We start from the raw sequence: 21,719 nt of genomic DNA, 5'->3' as shown, positions 1-21,719 counted from the left end.
GGAGAAATTCGCATGTAAATAAAGAAAATATCTAAAATAAAAAAAAAGAAAGAAAAAAAAAAAGAGTTAAGTCTGCTGTGCTTTTACAGGCAATGGAGAACCCACACCACTTCCACAATAAATTTGTTTAATGTTCACTTTTATTATCTTTAATTATGCATTGTGAGACTATGGACTTCATGCCATCCATGCATTTCATTCTGTAGCTCACACCATCAAGGAATGGGAAGTGGGTTGGGGGTTGGTTGCTGCATCCAGAGAGAAGCCTGTAGTCTTGAAAACCAATAATCTTTGGTGACCCTTGATGTGAATGGTCACTGAAATTCTGTGTCCACATGAATAAGTTGTGTTGTACTGACACATTCTAAGAAGGGGCATTGCCCCTCTCATCTCCAAGGCTTGCCATAAAATTTGATGTCTTAGGTTTTTATTTACATAATACTATCAAAAGGAAGCATCTTTACAAATACAACTGGAACTGATTATGTACAATGTCTGCTTAGAATTAAATGAAGAAGAATGTAGCTTTCAGGAAGAAAATCTCATAGATGGTTTTAGACAAATCTTAAAGGAAAATGTCAGGTTTCTCATCAATTACAGTGATCCCCAAATACATTAGCTGCTAAATGTCGCCTGCTCCTTAAAAAGAGACTGGGCTCCTATACGCAGCATGACTAACAGGAAGAAGATTCTCTGACTGCTTCTGTTAATTAGCTCTTGTCCAGCGTAATCTGGTATACTAAAGTGGTTTAACAACCCTTCCTGATGACTAACATAAATATCTCTCCTTTGGTCATTTCCCTTCTGTTTCCCTTTGTGGAAATGGAGAACATATGGTCACCATGTGACAGTTCGGTTTTGACTTTAGCTAAACAAATTTGTAAGTTGTTTTCTCTACCCCGGATTTCACTCCAAACCCATCATATGTTCTCCAAAATGCTAGGAGTATGTGCATAATAAGATTTCCATCAGGAGATGAAGGATTGTACAAGAAATGTGAGTCCTTAACCAGTGCTACACTTCAGAAATATATTTAGGAGTGTGTGCATATATGTGTGTGTGTATGTGTACATGTGGTTATGTATGTGTATGTATATCTGTGCATGTATGCTTATGTGTGTGTATACATGTGTGTGGCTATAACTGAGGGTATGTGCTCATGTATGTGGGGTGCGTGTGTCTGTGTGTGTGTGTGTGTCTGGGTGTGTGAGAGCATACATGTGCATTTGTATGTATCTTTTGGAGATTGATGTAGGAATCTTGAGTCTTAGTGTTTTCAAGTTCATCCTTGTTTTATGTAATTTGGTTTTGGTCAGATGTTCCTACTCTGGTGATAAAGTTAACACTTTATGATACAGAAAGGTATCTTCAGAATTGATATGATAGATGAAACATGTTCTTACCCTTTACTTTTAAACAAACTGGGTTTTGTGATGTTTTTATTTGTGAGGTAATTAGAATAAGGTGATTTTATTAGAAAATATAATTATCAAAATGAATATCAATATTCAATTATCAAGGACTTAATATTCAGGATGGATTAAATTCGGTAAAAATTCCCACTAAAAAGTTTTTTAAATTATTATTATTATTATTATTATTATTATTATTAATTATTATTATGTGAGATAATACAGCCATGCCATGCATGTAGAGACCAGACAACTTGTGAGAGTTTTCTCTTTCTACCATGTGGGTCTGAGGATCTAACTCAGGTCATAAAAAATTTGGCTGCTAATATCTTTACTTATTAAGCTATATTGCTAGGTTCCTTTTATGTAGCCACAGCAAATGACCAAATGGCTCTCAGTAAAAGTGAGAGGAAAAAAAAAACCTTAAAAATTGTAAGTAGTTGATAAAAATGACAAGCCATCACCATTTTCTTCGTGATTAAGGGAAGAGAGGTCTCAAGTAGTATTTTAGTATAAAATTGTCTGTCCTTTTAATAGGTTCATTTCTTATGGAAACAAAAAAAATCCTCTGACAATTAATTTAAATCTGTGAAAATTGCCAAACTTAAAGTTTGATTTGTATTGATTTGTGTGTTGACAGTTGGAAAAAAGAATTATAAAGCTAATAATTAATTTTGGCTTTTTTGTCCATAAAGCTAATACTTTTAGAGTCATGTCTTCTAATTCTAACTGCTAAACTCCGAACTCAAAAATCTCCCTCCTATGGAAGTTACCTGACATGCACACGTGAAGGAAATGTGCACTCTGCCTCCTTCCCTTGTTGTTTACTTCTGCTACTTACTTGCGTGAAGTCTCAGACACAATCAGAGATCACTGTTAAAACTACTTGCTAAACATGTAATGAGAAACGGCGACCTCTCTGTGCCTGTCTATGGACTAAATCACAAATCACCAGCTACCTTCTATTTCTTTGGAACTTTTTGCAAATACATGAAAGGAATGAGCCTTGTTCTGGGGTCTTATTGTTTTGTTTATATTTTATTTTATCTTTTGGAAGTGAGGGCTCTGCTCTGTAGTGTTGCTTTCTTCACCTTGGGTGGCCACAGTGTCTCATTTCCTGCCTTCAGCCTTGTGCTGTCCTCACCAGCTGATGTGAAATTTCAGGAATGGGAATGGGGCTTTGTCCTTGGAATCTATGACCAAAAGGAAGACCAGAGAATAGCTACGGTATCCAGAGCTGGGGTGCAGGAAAGGTAATTCTCACAATTCACACTTCCATAGGGAGGTGATGCGGGAGACATTGTCTTGTCCACTTCAGCTGAGCTTGGGTGTTGAGAGAAGAATGAGAACAAGGAAGAGAAGGAAGGTGGGAGAAAAGGATGTCTGCTATTCTGTTTTGGAGACAGGCCTCGTGTATGCTGGGCTGGCCTCGAACTCCTTGTATAGCTGAGGATGCACTTCTGGAGTGCCTGGGTTACAGACTTTTGCTACCATCCTTGGCTTGTGTTGTGTTAGAGATTGAACCTAGGGCTTCCTGCATGCTAGGCATGTGCTCTACTAATCACAGGCATAGCTCCAGCCTGGCGTCAGGACTTGTTTGTCAGCTCACAGGGCTCGGCCATTACAAACTTCTAAAGCTTTTCTCATCTTCCATTTTCCCTATTTTTGTCTTCTTTCTCCTTTCTTCCTTTTCTTACTTTCTTTCTGATTCTTTCTTTCTTTCTTTCTTTCTTTCTTTATTCCTTTTCTTTCTTTTTCACTTTTGTAGATTAGTGCAATTTAGTCTTTCATCTTTTTATATCATCCTTCTTTTAAAAAGTCTGTCTATTTATCTATTAATCATTTATCTATCATCTATCATCTATCTATCTTTATACCAAAAGTCAGTGAAGATATCTGGAGAGATGACTCAGCAATTAAGGATGGTCACAACTTTATCAGAGGATTGGAGTTTGAGACCCTCAACCCATATCAGGTGGGTTATAATGCCTGTAACTCTAGCTCTAAGGGATCTTACACCACCATATAAGCTCTGTGGTTACCTGAACACACACACACACACACACACACACACATACACACATACAAACTTTTTTTTGTTTTAAGTTAAAAAATATAGTTGGTGAAAGAAAATCAGAGCTACACAAGTGCATTTTACAATTCAAGTTGGGACCATGTCCTCTCTCTGTGATACTGAAGGTTGAATGAGATACAGGCCTTTTAGGAAGTTTCTAGAAGTTGTTCCCAATGTTTCTCAGGTATTAGTCAGATGAACACATCTTCCTAGGGGATTGGAAACTGTGGTCTCTATTCTTGGTACCCTTATGTTCAGGTACAACTCAGGTTCTGTTACTGTGAAAAAGGAGAGTCATCAAAAGAGGTTTTGGTAATGACAGTTTAAAGGAGGAGGGTTAATTCTGAGCTGGTACTCAGAGATGTGCAGTGTCCAAAATTTCTGTGTTCTCTACCTCTGACTCTGTCTCTCTCTGTCTCTCTGTCTTTGTCTCTGCCTCCCCCTCTCCCAACCCTCCTCTTGTTTCCTTTAAATACTGAAACTAAGCAGTCCACTCTTGTTGGTGTTATAATTTAGTAGGGGTTACACCACCATGCTAAACATATTCATTCCTATCCAGGAACCTCAAAGTCTTACTTTTTAGCTGGGAATCCTGATAATACAGTTTCCTACCCATAAATATTACTGAGTGGCCTGTCATAGGAAAGTATATAGACTGACTCAAGGGAAGGTTGTAAAGGAGCCTGCAGGTCACATGAAGGGTATCCTTCACCATATCTCGAAGTCATAAAGACAATATACAGAAAAGAGCTTATGCGTTTAATGCTAAGCCCAGTTTATCCCTTAGGTTTCACTCCCTGTATATCTCCTCTTGTCCCCTCCACATGTCACTCTTCTGAACTTTAGGTGAGAGGCTTAACATTCACTGCCCCCTCTTGTCCTTTAGACTCCTGACTGGCCAGCACACTGTTGCCCTTGGTTCTCCAAGGCTGCAGGAGAGGTGTTTTGACCATCTGAACTAGACTCCTGAAGGGACACCACACTACTGCTCTGGGTTCTCCATGGCTGCAGAGGGGGTATTGTGACCATCTGAACTGCAATAGGCTTCCTGACACTCAAGACAAAGTCTGATTAGTAAGAAGGAATTAGACATTTGAGTGCTCTCTCTTCCTGCTCACCAAGGTACAATGGCTTCCTAAGGAGTGAATGAGAAATGTTGTATTGTCTGAGCACCTGGCTACTTCCTCCTACTGCAGTAGCTACTTTGGTCATGAATCCTTGTGCTGGTTATCCTTCCTGCTTTCACATCTATTTCCCTTCCATTTTATTGCCTAAGGACTGCATCAGTCATACACAAAACACACACACACACACACCACATGCACATACAAATGTGCATGAGCTCTCTGTTGATTACCCACAGTGCTTCTACTGACACCTGGCCTTGTTCTGGTAACTCTGATAGTATCAGCTGACAAAGTAAGAGTTTGGTATGCTTACCTTTTAGGGTAGGCAATTTGTTTCTCCCCAACTTTAAGGATGATTTGTTCCCTCTTAATTCTTCTAGTCATGGTCACCTCAGAGTCTAGGTACCAGTTATAAGATAATAACATGTTAAAGGGGCCAAAGTTAGTGAGAAGAGATCACACTGTGCTTGCTGTGTAAGTGTCAGTATTGGAGTCTAGGTCTGTAAAAACCATGCAAACACCAGGGGGCCCCCAAACCCACAGTAATTCCAATCCTGGAAGGACAGAGAGTGGGGGGTCAAGGTGACCAGCAGGAGTAGATATGCTTGTGAGCTTGGGGCTAAAGAGAAAGACCATGCTTTGATGAACAAAAGTCACTCAAAATCTATCTCTGGCCTCCATGTGCATACACAATATGTATACATAAGATACAATCATAGAAGTGTGGGAAAGGCTTAATTAATTATAAATTAATGAGTTATAAAAAGTGTACTCATGAACAAGATGTCAGCTTGTCCTTAAAAATCACTTAGAACTTTTTCCTGAGGGCAAGTCTGTCTGGGATGGTGACGACAACCCTTCTCTCTGAAATGGAATGTGCCCATCCAGTTCCAGAAGAAGGAGATATTAGTTAGCATTCACATTTCTTCAAATTTATTTATTAATTTATTTACTTTGCGTATGTTTGTGATGCATGCATGCTATGAGTATGTAGGCTATCAGAGAACAAATGGTGAGTGTCAGGTCTCCCCTTCCATCATGTGGGTCCCAGGGATCAGTGTTAGGTCATCATCTAGGTGGCAAGCATCTTTACTTACTGAGCAATCTTGCCAGCCAATGTCATTCAATCCTCTAATGCTTGGCAACATCTAATAATTATCATTTAAAAAATGCTATTTGAATTATCTAAGTTTAGTGGGGTCTTTTTAATCTTAATTGCTTTTCTATTGCTATGATAAGATACCAAGAACATGACCATCATGGTGTAAAATATGGCCACAGGCATAGATGGGGGTGGGGGGCCAACACTGGGAATGTCACAAGTCTTTTGAAACCTCAAAGCTTTCCCCTACTGACACAGCTCCTTCAACAAGCCCATACCTCCTAATCCTTCTCAAACAGTTCAATCAACTGAGTATTAACTATATAAGTCTATGAGGTTCATTCTCATTTAAACCACCACACTGTTCTTCAGAGTATCCTCTTGTAGCCAGCAGAAGGTTTTGAGTTAGCATTTTTTTTAACAATAGTATGTTTTAATCTTTTCTTATACATGGTATGCCTAAGATTTTATAACTATTAGATTTTTTTGTAATAAATAATCACTCTGATAGTGAAGTTGACACTTGAAGTTTGAGTTGACATGTCTCCCCCAGCACTATGTTCACTATGTAAAGTGAAGGTGTGGTTTAGCCACAGTGACTCAGCCATTATAGATCTCTGCAGAGTCCATCCTCTGTGCTTTGAGATGGAAGCAGATTATTAGCCATGCTAATAGCTGCCACTCTTAACTGTTGTGTGGACTCCGGACTGAATCGGTACTTTGAACTATTTTATATAGAATATATATGTCCTTCCTCTGTGTCTGTCTGTTTGTGTGTTTTCACACACACATATCTGCCCCAGCCAAGGTGTTAAACTCAGTCCAGTTTATATAGTACTTCACATTGTAGCATCTTATCAATAGCCATTTCTACTGCCACTTCTCTGTTCATGGAGTCTTTATTTCTGTCAGCTTTGTTTTAAATGGTGACCTAGTACACAAGTGGCCTTCAGGAAAGGGTCATAATGATACATAGGTTTTTGTTTTTTTAATATTTTTATTACACTAAAAAGACAATGATCACATGATCAAATACATATAAAGGTTCATAGGTCAAATTTTTCCCTCTGTGTTACTGGTTTTAGAGAAAATTCTAGGTGTTCAAGAAACAAGAGTTAATTTCTGAAATTGGAGACATGCAAGACCTGGTTCACATGCAAGACTTCCTGAGTACTGAATCGTAGCTGTAAGGTGGTGTGAATTACTATTTTTGGTTTTCTAGAACTCACTTTGTACATTATAGCCTCCTTTATGTGTTCCAATCTTTTGTCTCAGCTCTTGGGCCAGGGTTTGAATAAGAATTCAAAACTTGCTTGTAGAATTGCTTTCTGGGTTGCCAGATGTGCTGATGTATTGGCATCAAATTAACATTTCCCAAAATGTCACCAAATGCTAAGGGAAAACAAAGACGCAAGTGTCCTTCCAACAGCTGCACCCTCTTCCTGAACCCAGTTCCTTCCTCTTCAGTGCCCAGCGTGGGCCTGCAAGCCCCTTTGTCAGCCTGGCTGTCCCTGTGCAGCTGCTCACACACAGATATTAGATGTCTTGTAGCCAAGTTAAACAGTTACGGATTATTTGGAGAATGATCCCCTGGGTCTTGTGTTCCAATTGATTGAGCAGTTAGAATATCTGCGCAACTGAGGTGCCTACCGGTACAAACAAAATTTCATTTGCTCATTAAACATCTGCTGTTCCCTCATGCCAGCATGAAAGCAGAACTCTCCCTGATAGGGGGCATGAAAAGGCAGTTTGTTTTGGAGCCAAATATGAGTGCCTGTGGCTGACAAATACTGACCCAAGTGACTGCATCCTCTTCCCACCTAGAAGCTTGGGCTTGTGGGCTCTTTGGGAGGGTATGTTTTCCACAACCTGTGTTATGTGGGTTCTTCATCCTTTTTTCAATGGATTTTTCAGTGTTTCTTATGGTAGCACTATATGTTCTCTTGAAGTAGTAAATAAATGTAGACATGATGTCATTTTGGTTTTTTTGAGACAGGTTCTTGCCTCCTTCACCACCACCTTTTCTCCTCCCTTCTTCGCAGCTGTAATCCTTAACTGTACAGATATTCAGTGTATATCTCAGGACTTCAACGTGACCTAAAGCTCAGCTCAGGCGTCTAATTGTTTAGGCCGTACTTCTCCGTTCAACTGAGTCTACCTGGTCATTTGCAAATTCTGCACTAGGAATCAGGTCCAGAGCCATTCCGTCAAGCAGCACCTTGCTTCTCCATGACTTTATGCACATTCCAAAGCAAGGCCTGGTGCACACTAGCCACAGGACTTCTTCTATAGAGAGTCTGGACTCTCAGTGTCTTAGTCAGGGTTTCTATGGCTGTGATGAAACAACCATGACCATAAAGCAAGTTGGGGAGGAAATGATTTATTTGACTTACACTTCCACATTGCTGTTCATCATTGGAGCAAGTCAGGACAGGAGCTCAAACAAGGTAGAAACCAGGAGGCAGGTGCAGATGCAGAGGCTATGGAGGGGTGCTGCTTACTGACTTGCTTCCCATGGCTTTCTCAGCCTGCTTTCGTATAGAACCCAGGACTACCAGCCCATGAATGGCACCTCCCACAGTAGGCTGGCCCCTCCCTCATTGACCACTAACTGAGAAAATGTCTTAAAGCTGAATCTCCTCAACTGAGGAACTTCCTCAACTGAGGCTCCTTTTCTCTAATGACTCTAGCTTGTGGCAAGTTGACACAAAACTTCTTCACAAAACCAGTACACTCCGCATGAAGGAAGTCATAGACATTTCAACAAACCATGAAATGCTTGCCCATGAAAACCTTTACCTGGTCCAAGGCTGCAGCTTGAAAAACATTGAAATGGCCAAGGTGGTTTATGCATGGAATTGTACATGACCTCTCAAATGGAGCAGGATTCCTTGGTGCATACAGTGTCTGGGGTTGATGAAGATGAGCCCAGATGTGGCCACTCTTGTCAGGATTTCCCTACACTTCCAAACAAGCAATGTTCTCCACTGTCTTCATGAAGGGTCAGGCTGTCTCCAGGTTCCACCACCACCAAGAATAAAATAAAAGGAAAAGAAAGGAAAGAGAAAGGAAAGGAAAGGAAAGGAAAGGAAAGGAAAGGAAAGGAAAGGAAAGGAAAGGAAAGAGAAAAAGGAAAGGAAAGAAAAGACAAGGGTTTAGGAATAAGAAAATGCCAGATATTACAGTTCCATCCAGGGAATGTGATATAGATATCACTAATCTATTTGTTTCACCTTTAATTTTATTTAATCATTTGAAGCTACAAAAGTATAAACATCTTTCTTCTCTGTCAAAACAAATTATTTGAAACACCAAAACTTGGCTGTATGCATCACCTAGCCACTCTCTATACTATACTGTGGAAATTCTTTCTAGTCTGGTCTGAAGGGTGTATTCTCTTCTTTGTTTAGTGCTGACCAGTCACCTGCACTATAGGAAGCAACAGGGAATTACTGGAACTTGTTTTAGGCTGGACTGGTTTTCATGGCAAGTTTCAGGCTGAAATACAACTGAGGATGAGGGAAATGATGGAAATATAGGGAAAAAAAGAAAGAGAAACCATCAGAGGATGGGAAAGGAAGGGGAGGAGAGAGATATGAAAAGAGGAGCTCCAGAAGAAAGAGAAAGCATGGGAGGATGGGAAAGGAAGGGGAGGAGAGAAATACAAAAAGAGGAGCTGCAGAAGAAAGAGAAAGCATGGGAGGATGGGAAAGGAAGGGGAAGAGAAAGATACGAAAAGAGGAGTGCAGAGTCAGACAACTTTTCCTGGTCAAAAAGATGATTTTGTGGAGAGTTATGTGGGCGATTTTCTAAACTGGTTATATGTTTACTGATCTGAATTACCAAAACCTTTAAAAAATTAGACATTTACGTCTTAGTCACATTGAAAATAGGTCTATTAAGTTAAGGTTTAGTTTGACCCCTTGGTGAGGATGATGAGCATGAAGATGAAGGCTTCTTTGATGCTTTGATCTGAATCTCTTTTGTTCAAATTGCTGTTCTCTAGGATGGGAAGAAGAAGTTTGACAAAGAGAGTGAAAAATACTATTCTATTCTGGATAAACATCTGAATTTATCGGCTAAGAAAAAGGAGTCTCACTTGCAAGAGGTAAGCATGCACATTAAGTCATGTGACATCAAAATTCTCAGCCTGGATGTGTCCCCACCTGTAACTTCTTAAGTGATGGTAGTGATGGATAGTTGGGCGAGTTTACACTGTGTGGCAGTCAGTACTAATAGTTTTTTGTGTAAGATAAGTGTTTCCTTCAACAATGAGAAAGACCTGAAACAAGGTCTTTTTTTCTTCTTGGGCATACTTTCAAGAGACAAGATCAATCCAGTTTATACTGTAGTCTTAAAATTAAAGTTGAAATGCTGGTGACATTTCTTCTTAACACTTTGCTCCAGCAAGGGGAAGGACAGGGACAGACAACTGCATATTCTGAAATCTCAATAACTTTACATCAATTATTTCAGGGACATTTAATACTGTATATGCCTGTTAGCAATTTTTATCTTCTCTTGTTCTCAAATGCTAGATTTTTTTTTTGCTATTGGTAATGTAGTAACTGTAGGTAACACTGTCAAGGGCAGCTCTGACAGGCTGGAACTATGCAGCACCAGGCCCAGAACGAGTTCATTCAGGATGGGGGTAAATTCCAATTCTGCCATTGGCACCTCAGCAATAGAACCGTGGAGCACACTCATGACCCAGAATGTGTGTAGGAGATGGTGCTGTTGATCACAATCCTGACCCATGAGAATGTGGGTAGTGGAAGGTGCTGTGGAGCACAATCCTGACCCCCAGAATCTGTGTAGCATAGGGTGCTATGGAACATAATCCTAACCCCCCTCTCCTGCTCCGGAACGTGTGTAGCACATGGTGCTGTCAGTGCAGGACAGTATTGATGTCTCCTCCTGCTCAGGCCCATAGAACCTGCTTATGTGGTTATCCACAGCAGCCCCTTTTCCCCATCTCTGTGTTTGCAGATTCCACAGGGGAGGACCTTCTCAGACATGTCTTCCAGGAAAGCCATCTCCCTTCATGAACTGCTTTCCAAGTTCACTCTGCTCCTCTGCTCTCCTCATTCCTCCCACCTCCTAATACCAAGTCTAATACCAGGATGGCTGCTTGACAGTTAGAGGTTGAAGAGTTTAGTCCAGTGTCAGAAAAGGTCTTGGAGGCTTCCAGTTGGTCTGTATGCTCATATTCTCCTTGAGGACATCCAGTGTCTTAGTTTAAAGCTGATTAGGACCTGGAGATCTGGCTCCGTAGTTCAGATGTTCTTTGCTGAGGACCTGGATTCAGTTCCCAGCACTCACAATCATGTATAAGTCTAGTTAGTTCAGAGGATCTGACAGCCTCTTCTGGCTTCTGTAGGCATTGCACATGCATGATGTACATAAATTCATACAGACATACTACACATACACAGAAAATTAAAACTACAAATAATAATTTAAAAAGATGATTAGTATTAGGAAGTTTGTTTTACTTGATGTTTTATAGGAGTTCATTTAAATCTCTGCCTTCTACCATTAGTTAACTGCAATACAAACTTTTTTGATTATATGGTTGTGCAACTGTGGGAAGCTTGAGGCCAAAATGAAACAGAAGATCGGACATAAACCCGAACTGGGCTATATCTTAAACTAGGCTCTAATTTCTTGGGCATGACTAATGTTATAAGTCTTGGCTCTATTTGCTGTAATTTAGGATTGTCTGTGTATTTGTAGTATGAACATAGATGTAGCCATATGACAGAAGCCTTTACTGAGTGTCATCAGTGATCCACAACAAGGGCCTGCCATGGCAGGAGGCGAAGCCTGAAAGTTCAGGATCTTTACACATAAGGATCCTGCTTATTGAGATGGTACCTACATCTTCTTCAGGAACCAGTAACTGTTCTTCAAACTCAAGCCCTTTACAGGATGTCTCCAGTCTCCCTGATAGCTTAGCTTAGTATTAATACTGTCCTGGCTAGTGGCTGTGAGTGCCTTAGGCTTGAAAATAGCCAGGTATTATTTGGGGGTCTATATGTAACTGGAGATGGAAAGGGATTACAGTGTTAGCAGTGTTATCTAGTACCACTCTCTAATATGCAAACACACATGGGTTGCTGTTAGGAAGCATGGCCCATAGCACAACACAACAGCAGTTAGATTAAAGCCGCTCCTTAGGGGTGCATGGTGTGGGGTAGGAAGAGTATGGCTTGAAGCCTTTCCTGCTGCTCCTCCAGGAATCAACCTATTGGTGAGCAAAGTCACCATCCTGTGTTTAGTGCTGTGATATGGCATTAAATGTCACCTGCTTCTTTCCAGGGCAGTATCAGGCTTATTAACCTGCTCTCAAAAGGACACCCCCTCCCGATCTGCTCACCTGCATAGCTGCCTCATTACTCATTTTTCCTGGAAAATTAGTGGCTGACACTGCATGAAATGGTCAGTTTGTGTAGACAGAGTTCCAAAGCCACCAACTAAAACAGCCATTAGAGTAAGTGATGAGAGAGCTAGAGTCAAACCTATCAAGACCACGGACTTAACTTTGCCTGGAATAAAAAATAGCATTTGATATGTGAATGAGTAATTTCTTTCCAGGATTAAAGAAAGAGGAGGAAAGAAAGAAAGAAAGAAAGAAAGAAAGAAAGAAAGAAAGAAAGAAAGAAAGAAAGAAAAAAGAAAGAAAGAAAGAGAGAAAGAAAGGAAGAAAGAAAAAAGAAAGAAAGAAAGGGGGAGAGAAAGAAGAAAGAGAGAAAAAGAAAAAAGAGAGAGAAAGAAAGGTTGTGAAGAAAAAACAGAAGAGCATGAGTGCATAAAAATACTGATTCTAAAAGATATTAAACTAAACTAAATGATAAAGTGCTAGGGAGTTTATACACCATAACTCAAGAGTTTCTAACACTCATATATAAGAAGCATTTGCAAATCAATGAAAAGCCAACTAAGGATGTAAGAGGGAGGTAATTGATGAAGACATGAACTATATTGGTTGCATGTCCCATGTTCTAAATAATGCAAACTAATAAGAGGTTTTCAGTGTAATAAAAATCTGTTGTTAGCAAGGCATGAGAATTGTGGAGTGTTCTCTCTCTCTCTCCCTCTCTCTCTCTCTCTCTCTCTCTCTCTCTTTCTCTCTCTCTCTCTCTCCTTTCTTTCTTTGGCAGACTTTCACTAAGTAGCTCTGGCTAGCCTAAAGCTCAAACCTATCCACTTGCCTCTGCCTCCTCAATGTTGTGCCTGAAAGGCCTGCATTTCCTCCCCAGCCTCTGGTCATTCTCTGTTTTCCTCATAGGACATAAAAATACTGACTATTCTTTATGTAACTTCAGGGATTATTTCCACAGACTTAAAATGTGCCAGGGAATTGAGAGAATTTTTACTATTAAGAGTTTTCCCTGCAGAAATGATGAGAGATGAATTTATGGAGTGGGTAACTCATATGGACAGCAAACAACCACGGTACCAACAGTTATAGACATTGGCAGGATACAATGAAGCCACATAGTCTCCAATGGTATGGCTGTTAGAATTGCTTGTGTGTTTGGAACAGGGAAGATGTGGCAGAGGATAATGCACTTGCTACACAAGTATGAGGACCTGCGTTTGAGTCCTTGGACTCCTGAGTTAAAAGCTAGGAGTTACATACCTGTAACTCTAGTGCTTGTTGATGGAGTCCAACATACTCCAGGGCTAGTGCCAGGGAGTTCACTAAAATTAGGAGCTACAGGTTTGGTGAGAAACCCTATCTCAAAATCGATCAAAGAAGACAGCTGATATTGGCCTGTGGCCTCCACATCCACACAAAAAGCCAAGTGTACACCCTCGAACTGCAACCCACATACTCGGATAAGAAGAAAAACCTAAAAATTGTCTTTGGCAAATCATCAAAAGAATTGAGAAATACTAGACTTAGCAAGGAATCTGGAATATAGAGTGTGTCTCAGACTCATTTAAAGAGGGTCTATGTTGTGTCAGAATACTAACGGTTGCATCCCAGCGTTACCTGTGGGGGCTGTATTTCTAGACTTTATACCTCTGTGTTATGCTAATGAATAAAGAATGAGCTTAGAATAATGGTACTCATTTGATTTATAGTTAGGGAATGTAAAGGAAGAAGTGGATTCCTTTTAGAAATCCAGTTTAGTTTTACATTCAATACTTAAAAAAATGCCTCTTGCCCTCACCCTTGATGGAGTCAGTGCCTTCGTTCAGTCTCTGTGTCTTACCCTCACCCTTGATGGAGCCAGTGCCTTCGTTCAGTCCCTGTGTCTTACCCTCACCCTTGATGGAGCCAGTGCCTTCATTCAGTCCCTGTGTCTTACCCTCACCCTTGATGGAGCCAGTGCCTTCGTTCAGTCCCTGTGTCCAGCTTTGCCTCCATTTAGGCTTTAAACACTTTGGCACCTTTCTTGTGTACACTGTCTGTGTTGAAGGCTATAATCCTGCTGTTTCTGGGTACTTTGTACCACTCAGAGGTCCCCGGACAGCCAACCATACCTCAGGGGTCTGTGAAACCTTACACATCGTGGCTGTTCCTAAATGTCCCCTAAACATTTCAACATCTTCAATGACCTGTTCATGCTGGTATTCTTTCTTGGGTGAATGGAATTCATACTCGTTTTTTTCTTCTGTTTTTCAGTCACACATCTATCAACTCACCCTTGTTTATGGAAGTGAACCAGCTACTTTGGCTATGATCACAAAAGTCATCTTACATGCAATCTGGTCCCTGTTTAAACCATTTATTGTGCAGTGCCCTTACAGAAATCTTCTGGTTCCTTGCACTGTCTATAGGATGTGGTCTGTACTCATTCTGTGATTTCTACTGTAACTGTCCCTGGACATCATGCCAAAGCAGATAGTTGTAACCACCGTTTTGACCAGTCTGGTTATAACTTCTGGGACTGGGGTGATGGGCCAATGGCTAAGAACACTTAACTGCTCTTATAGGGGACTCAGATTTGGTTCCCAATGGTCAGTTAGTATTACATAACTGTCTGTCACTTCAGTTCCAGGGTATCCAACACCCTTTGACCTCTCTGGATGCCTGAACACATGCCATGAGCCATACATTCATGCAGACCCACACATAATTACATAAATAAACACATTTTAGATATAACTTCTGATTCTCATTCTTTCTGATTCTCTGTGTCTCGGTCTGTCTTCCCCTCCCTTCTCAACAGGCTTTTGCAGTGCATTCCTGGCAGGATGTGCTATGTAGCTCAGGATGGGCTTTGGATTCCCAGCAATTCTCCTGCCTTAGCCAGCTGGGATTACAGGCATGTACCACACCCAGCTGTAGCTTTTGGTTTTGTTTGTTTGTTTGTTTGTTTGTTCCCAGTCTTCTCATATACCTTCACCAACTCTAAACTCTAAAGTTTTTTTCCAAATCCACGCGCAACCCATATTTTTTTCTGGAGGGCTCATGCTTCACCAAATACTCTCTGAGGCCTCTCCATATTTCACACCAAGACAGCACAATGATATTCAGGAGGACTTAAAGTGACTATGGAAGCATGCTGCTTTCTTATGGAACTCATCTTTTTCTTTTATTAAAGTCCCTTCTGCCCCACAAGCAACAGGGCACACTTGCTACTCCGACATCATGGCTGCTGCTGTTCATGGTCTGCTTTAAAACGATTCCACTTGGAAGCTGAATCATACTGTTGTTTCACTTAGGTATAAAAAGGAGACAACACTTGTTGCCAGTATTATAAACAAAGTCTTTTTAATTAGCTTTATTTATTTATTCACTTTACATCGCAATATCAGCCCCCTCTCCTTCCAATATGCCCTCACGCAGATCCTAACCCTAGTCTCCCCTTGCCTTCTCCTCAGGCAGGCAACAGATTCAGGGTCAGCCACCACTGCAGTTATTGGGGATCCCACATGAAGACCAACCTGCATACCTGCTACATATTTTGAGGGGCCTAGGTTCAGCCCATACTTGCTCTTTGGTTGGTAGTTCAGTCTCTCGGAGCTCCCAAGTCTCCAGGTTATTTGACTCTGTTGATCTTCCTGAGAATCCCCTGTCCTCTTTGGGTCCCTCTATTCTTCCCCTAACTTTCCCACAAGACTTGTTGAGCTCCATCTAATGTTTCACTGTGGGTCTCTGCATCTATTACTGTCAGCTTCTGGGTAGAGCTTCTCAGAGGATAATTATGCTAGGTTCCTGTCTGCAAAAATACAGGATATCACTAGTAGTCTCAGGGTTCTTGCCCATGGAATGGGTCTCAATTTTGCCTAGTCATTGGTTGCGTTCCCCTCTGTCTCTGCTCTTTGTCCCTACACAACTGTAGACAGGACATATTTAGGGTTGAAGGTTTTGCAGGGTGGTGGCTGCCTTTATACATCCACTGGTTGCTTTTGCTTTTTATGTTTGTTGAGACAGAGTCCCACTCTGTAGATTGTGGCTGTCTGTCTTGGCTTTGAACTCATAGCAATCTTCTGGCCTCCATTGCCTGAATGATGAAATTATGGGTGTGAGTCACTACTCCTGACTTAAGTATTTTCCAGTCAGCCTCTAGTCTAAGGGAATTCATCTTAACTTCGAAATGCCTTTCTTCATCTTGTGCTGAGAAGAAAGGGAGCTGCCGTAATCTTTAAGTATGCTTCCCTCTGGGGACGTTTTTTTTTTTTTTTTTCTGAGACTCATCATTGAGTTGAATAAGCAAAAGCATCTAAGACTGAAAACTGGCAAAAAATAACTATCTCTATTCTATCTTCTCAGTGGAAGGGGTGGGATCTTGAGAGGAATGACTATATACACTGTAGCCAAATCTCTAAAGAGATGATTTCAGACACTTATGTCAGGGGTCCGCTAGACTACCACTAGGGTGTGATTGTGTGGAAAAGCTCACAAACACCACACGCTTTGTGGGTGGCTGTGATTCACGTAGTGATGAGACAGAAAGACAATGAGTGAAAAGAGCCGAGTCTGGAGGAGGCCAGGTGCAGAGGCCTTCAGCTGTGGAGGCACACAGAACATGCTGCACTCCTTCAGCCAGAGTTCCGAGTGTGCGTGTTTGCAATGCTGTCACTCCAAAGCAACATTCAGACACTAGAGAGTCAGTAGCCAGAGTGTCACTGGAGGGTGACCACATGACCATCTGCCTTCATCTCCCTTAGAAGGAAACAAAGCAGCCCCCCACAAGTCATACTGCTTTCAGGCATGGTTTAGTTTAGGCACGTTGCCATTTTTATCAGCTAATGAGACTTTTACCACATTTGGAGTCACAATCTGTACCCCAGAAAAACAGATTAGGTCATATGTCCTCAAGAAGCCAATTGAAACAGCCCAACTAATAGTAAAAAGCAAGACAGGTTTATTTAGTGTGGTTACATTGGGAAGAGGGAAAACGAGATCAAGTGGACATCCCCGATTAAGTCCATCTTTGGTCCTGAGGTGAGATTAAAAAGTAAACATAGGGCCCGGGATGTACATATCTAAGCAGTCCTGGCCAAGGTGTGGGAGACAGGTTCCCTTGACTGGAGACAGGCTCCCAGGCCTTTTTGTCTCCCAGTGTGAGATCCTTGGCTATTCCCATTTCTTTCTCTTCCACCTCTCCCCACCCCCACCAGGAGCAGATCTGATCCAATTCACAGCAGGGTCTTTATTCTATTCAGGCCACCTAATGTACTACCATCATGCAGGATGGTTTTAGTGCTGGGGGAGCCTCGAATGTCTATTGCTTCCATTTCTGTCTGGCAGAGCCTTTCAGGAGACAGCAATATCAGGTTTCCATCAGCAAGCACTTGACTCTGAAGGTGTGTCTCAGGTTTCTACTTTCTTCTTATATGCTAGTTTGCACCGTTGATGATGACACCTTTTAAAGAAAATTAAATCTTTAAATGGAATGCTTCCTGAAACAGTATGTTGTGCCCAAAGTTTGACTTGGAGAGGACCATTGTCACTTCTTTTCAACTCCTGATTTCACTCTTAGTGGTTTTTGTGGTTTGAAAGTGGTTATATGGGGAAAGTGGTCACAGAATGCAGCATATATCACAAATTAGACTTTGTCTCTCAAGAGCCAACACCTTCTTCCAATGCCCAATTTAATTCACTTTCCTAGATGATGATAAGAAAAAAACTAGTACATTTTTCTGGAATCTCACTTTTCTTCCTACTGGGAACTACAATGGCCCTAAATGGTTTTCCAGAGCCAGAAATTTTTTGGCTAAAACCTACCTAATGTTCAACATATGGTAGTCTAAACTTTGGTATTCTCAACTTAAAGCCCCAAGTGAGTTGCTGATAGTACTGGATTATTTATAACTCTATTGCCAAATACATACTAAGTATGTGATCATCTTAAGAGGTTCCAAGTAAAACCCTTGTTTCTGTGATGACCAGAGCAAGAAGCTGAAGCCACACGGTCTTGTGCTACCTTTGCTTGGCTACATTACCCTTGTCAATGGCTCAGAACCACGTTCTGTTCCCAGGTTCCCTATCAGTGGACACTCCACTGCAGAGAGCACACTCTCCGCAGCTGCTTTCATCAATCCCAGCTGCTGTTGGAGAAGGGAATGGGACAAGAAAAGTGGCCAGTGTGCTTGTATAGATCCAGAGTCACTCTTCCAGGGTGCCTGACTGTTGCACAGAAGAGGAGAGACAGACGCAGCAAAGCGATGAAACTGCTTCTGTAGTTCTCTCCAATACTGACTGCAATCAGGAGGAAGAGGTGCCCCTGGTGTTGGTGGAACATGATTCACTATGGAACTGTTGGTCAGCTTTTGGTTTGGTTTTGGCTCTGCTTAGAAAATGCATATGCCAGATTTTCCGCAATTGTGTGTCACCTTCTTGATTAATATCCTTGAACACTTCTTTTATTAAAATCCAGACTTGCTATGAAGCAGCTAAGATCTTTCGAGCTTACCTTCCCTGTTTCCTCTGCAGGCAGCTCTGCCAGGCTCCCCTACCTCCATTTTTTTTAGGAGAGTGACTTCTGCCCACATTTCCTAATTATTCATTGTCCAGCCCACCCACACAGAGTGTCCTACTCCAACCCCCATTGTCCCGCCCAGCCTCCCTTACATCACACTCCTGTTTCACTACAGACACATCTATTCCATCCCCTTCTCTTGCTCTCCTTCCTCTCCATTCGGACATCTTTGCTCCTCTTTATAGGCTGAACTAATTCACTATCAATTGTTTATGTCAAGAGCCTATTTCTACCATTTTCTCTCAGAATTTAGTGCTTTTCCGACTCTGTAGATTCTCATATACCTTTGTATTCCTCTCTGGAAATTTCTTCCCATAATTTTACTGTGATTGTAATAGAGTTTTTTGTTGTTGTTGTTGTTGTTGTTGTTGTTGTTTACTATATAGCCTTTTCATTTCATTTGTGAAGGTATTGTAGCTTGTTGTATCCTACCCTTTGAGGGTTAGCTCTCTATGTGTGTCTGTATTTATCTTGACTCCACTCACTATAAGCTCTAGGGAGTTAGCACTGCATTAAAACTGTTTGAAGAAGTTAGTCTCTAATGAGGGTTTGTGGGGTTCACCGTGTCCTCACTCCTATGTGTATAGACCCATGAGGGTTTGTGGGGTTCACCCTGTCCTCACTCCTCTGTGTATAGACTCATGAGGGTTTGTGGGGTTCACACATCTTCACTCCCTCTATGAAGGTTTAACCCTGTGTTACATGCTGGGCTTTTATTTTTTAGGCCGATTCACAGATTGGCCGAGAACATCAGAACTTCTATGAAGCTTCATTAGAATATGTCTTTAAAATCCAAGAGGTTCAAGAGAAGAAGAAGTTTGAATTTGTGGAGCCGGTAAGTTTTAGTTTTTTAATATATAACAGCCTCAAAAATGATCTATGAGAAAAAATGTTTTAGAGCAAGTTTTTTGTTTGAAATTATGATTAATGAAATTTTTTTGAAAAAGGAAATTGGGGAAGGATAAATACCTTTAGGGCAGTAGATTCCTCTGTGTCATTTTGTAATGGTATGAAATGTGCCAGAAAAACCCATAGAATGTGCAATTCAAACACTGAATTTTGGATTCAGTCAGTAATGTATCCATATTGACTCACTGACTGTAATAACTCTTCCACAGGAATGCAAGCTATTAACCATAGAGTCCATATGTGTGGGATGCAGGCTGGGTGGGTTCTTGAGGGGGTGCAGGAGAACGTTCATTTCTTGAGGATACCTAAAACTATGCTACATATAAAACCTATTACTATAAAGCTAAAAAAATAGTTTACATTGCTGTGGCAGTGAAGTTTGATTAGTTAACTTGATTTGGCTAGGAAATGCCCAGGGGATGAAGGACTCTCACTTTTGATTATATCTGGGAGTGCCTTTCCAGAGAGGATTAACTGGAGGGGTATGGAAGGGGTGTGTTAACTAGCCCTAATGTGAGTGGCGCATCCCAAGGACTGGGATCCTGGACTGAATTAAGTTTATTTCATTTTCTTAGCATTTTTTTTCCAAATATGACCTAATTTCTAACATTATTGCTCACATGAGCATCTTCATAAGATGGCATCTGTTATAGATAAGGTCAGCTCTGGCATCAGGGCAGTCTTCATAGACACAGCTCAGTTCCCATGAAATGAAAAGATGGGCTTGCTAATGCATAAGGAAACCATAGAGCAGCCACCCCTTTCTTCCTTTGACAGTCTTCGAGATACCCATGCATAATGAAAATGAAATATTCTGGACCTGGGCACCTAGAAGCTATGCCTGACAAGTGCCATGGGTTCTTCTGGTCTGGGCCAATGCCCTGAGCAGGCCTTGGGCTCGAACTCTGAAGCCAGTCCCACAACACCCAAAGGAAGATCCACTCCCAGCTGCTCTAACATGCCCAGGATCCTAAGATCAGAGGTGAGGAAGACACAACATCTGCCCTAACACCTCAAGTAACTGGTACCAGTGGGAATCAGGTACTCAGGAACTTTACCTGACCAGTTGCACAGGTTCCTTCTGGTCTTAGCATATCTTGGGCATGAACTCAGCAGCCATTCCCACAATACCCATAAGAAGTTCCACTCCCAGGAGCACTAACATGCCCAGGACTACAGGATCTCAGAATCCCAGGATCCTAGGAGCTTGATCGCACCAGGATCTCATAGTCCCAGAGACAGCTTGACTCACAGGAGCTCTGACACATCCAGGATCTCAGGATCACAGGATCCTGGAATCACAGGATCACAGAGACAGCTGGACTCTGAGGAGTTCTGACAAAACCAGGATCACAGGATGGACAGGATCCAGTCATATATAGTGAGGGCAGGTAGCACTAGAGATAATCAGATGGTGGGAGGCAAGCATAAGAAAATAAGCAACAGAAACCAAGGTTACTTGGCATCATCAGAACACAATTCTCCCACCATAGCAATTCCTGGATATACCATCACACTTGAAAAGCAAGATTCAGATCTAAAATCACTTCTCTTGATGGTGATGCAGGACTTTAATAAATAAAAGAGAACACTGGTAAATAATGAGAAGAAGCCTTTAAAGAGGAAACACAAAAATCCCTTAAAGTACAGGAAAATACAATCAAACAGGTAAAGAAAATGAACAAAACCATTCAGGATCTAAAAATGGAAATAGAAACAATAAAGAAATTACAAAAGGAGACAACCCTGGAGTTAGAAAACATAGGAAAGGGATCAAGAGTCATAGATGCAAGCATCCCCAAAAGAATACAAGACATAGAAGAGAGAATCTCAGTTGCAGAAGATACCATAGAAAACATTGACACAACAGTCAAGAAAATGCAAAAAACAAAAAGCTCCTAATCCAAAACACCCAAGAAAACCAGGAAAAGATGAGAAGACCAAACCTAAGTATAATAGGTATAGAAGAGAGTGAAGACTCCCTACTTAAAGGGCCAGTAAATATCTTCAACAAAATTGTAGAAGAAATCTTCCCTAATCTAAAGAAAGACATGTCCGTGGACATACAAGAGGCTTACAGGCCAGGTGGTAGTGGTGCATGCCTTTAATCCCAGCACTTGGGAGGCAGAGGCAGGTGGATTTCTGAGTTTG

General features: G+C 41.3%; 1 protein-coding gene across 1 annotated transcript in view; it reads left to right on the top strand.

Moving 5' to 3' along the window:
- Positions 1-21,719, top strand: part of Arhgap42 (Rho GTPase activating protein 42) — a 244,151-nt gene that overhangs the window by 156,838 nt on the left and 65,594 nt on the right. Inside the window, exons 5-6 of the mRNA XM_031344323.1 lie at positions 9,722-9,823; positions 19,384-19,494. Coding sequence (XP_031200183.1) covers positions 9,722-9,823; positions 19,384-19,494 — 213 coding nt within the window. The remainder of the gene's footprint in view (positions 1-9,721; positions 9,824-19,383; positions 19,495-21,719) is intronic.

This window comes from Mastomys coucha, unplaced genomic scaffold, assembly GCF_008632895.1.
Source record: "Mastomys coucha isolate ucsf_1 unplaced genomic scaffold, UCSF_Mcou_1 pScaffold23, whole genome shotgun sequence".
Classification (NCBI taxonomy): domain Eukaryota; kingdom Metazoa; phylum Chordata; class Mammalia; order Rodentia; family Muridae; genus Mastomys; species Mastomys coucha.
Note: the sequence above shows the minus strand (reverse complement) of the source record. Positions and strands in the feature narration are given on the sequence as shown.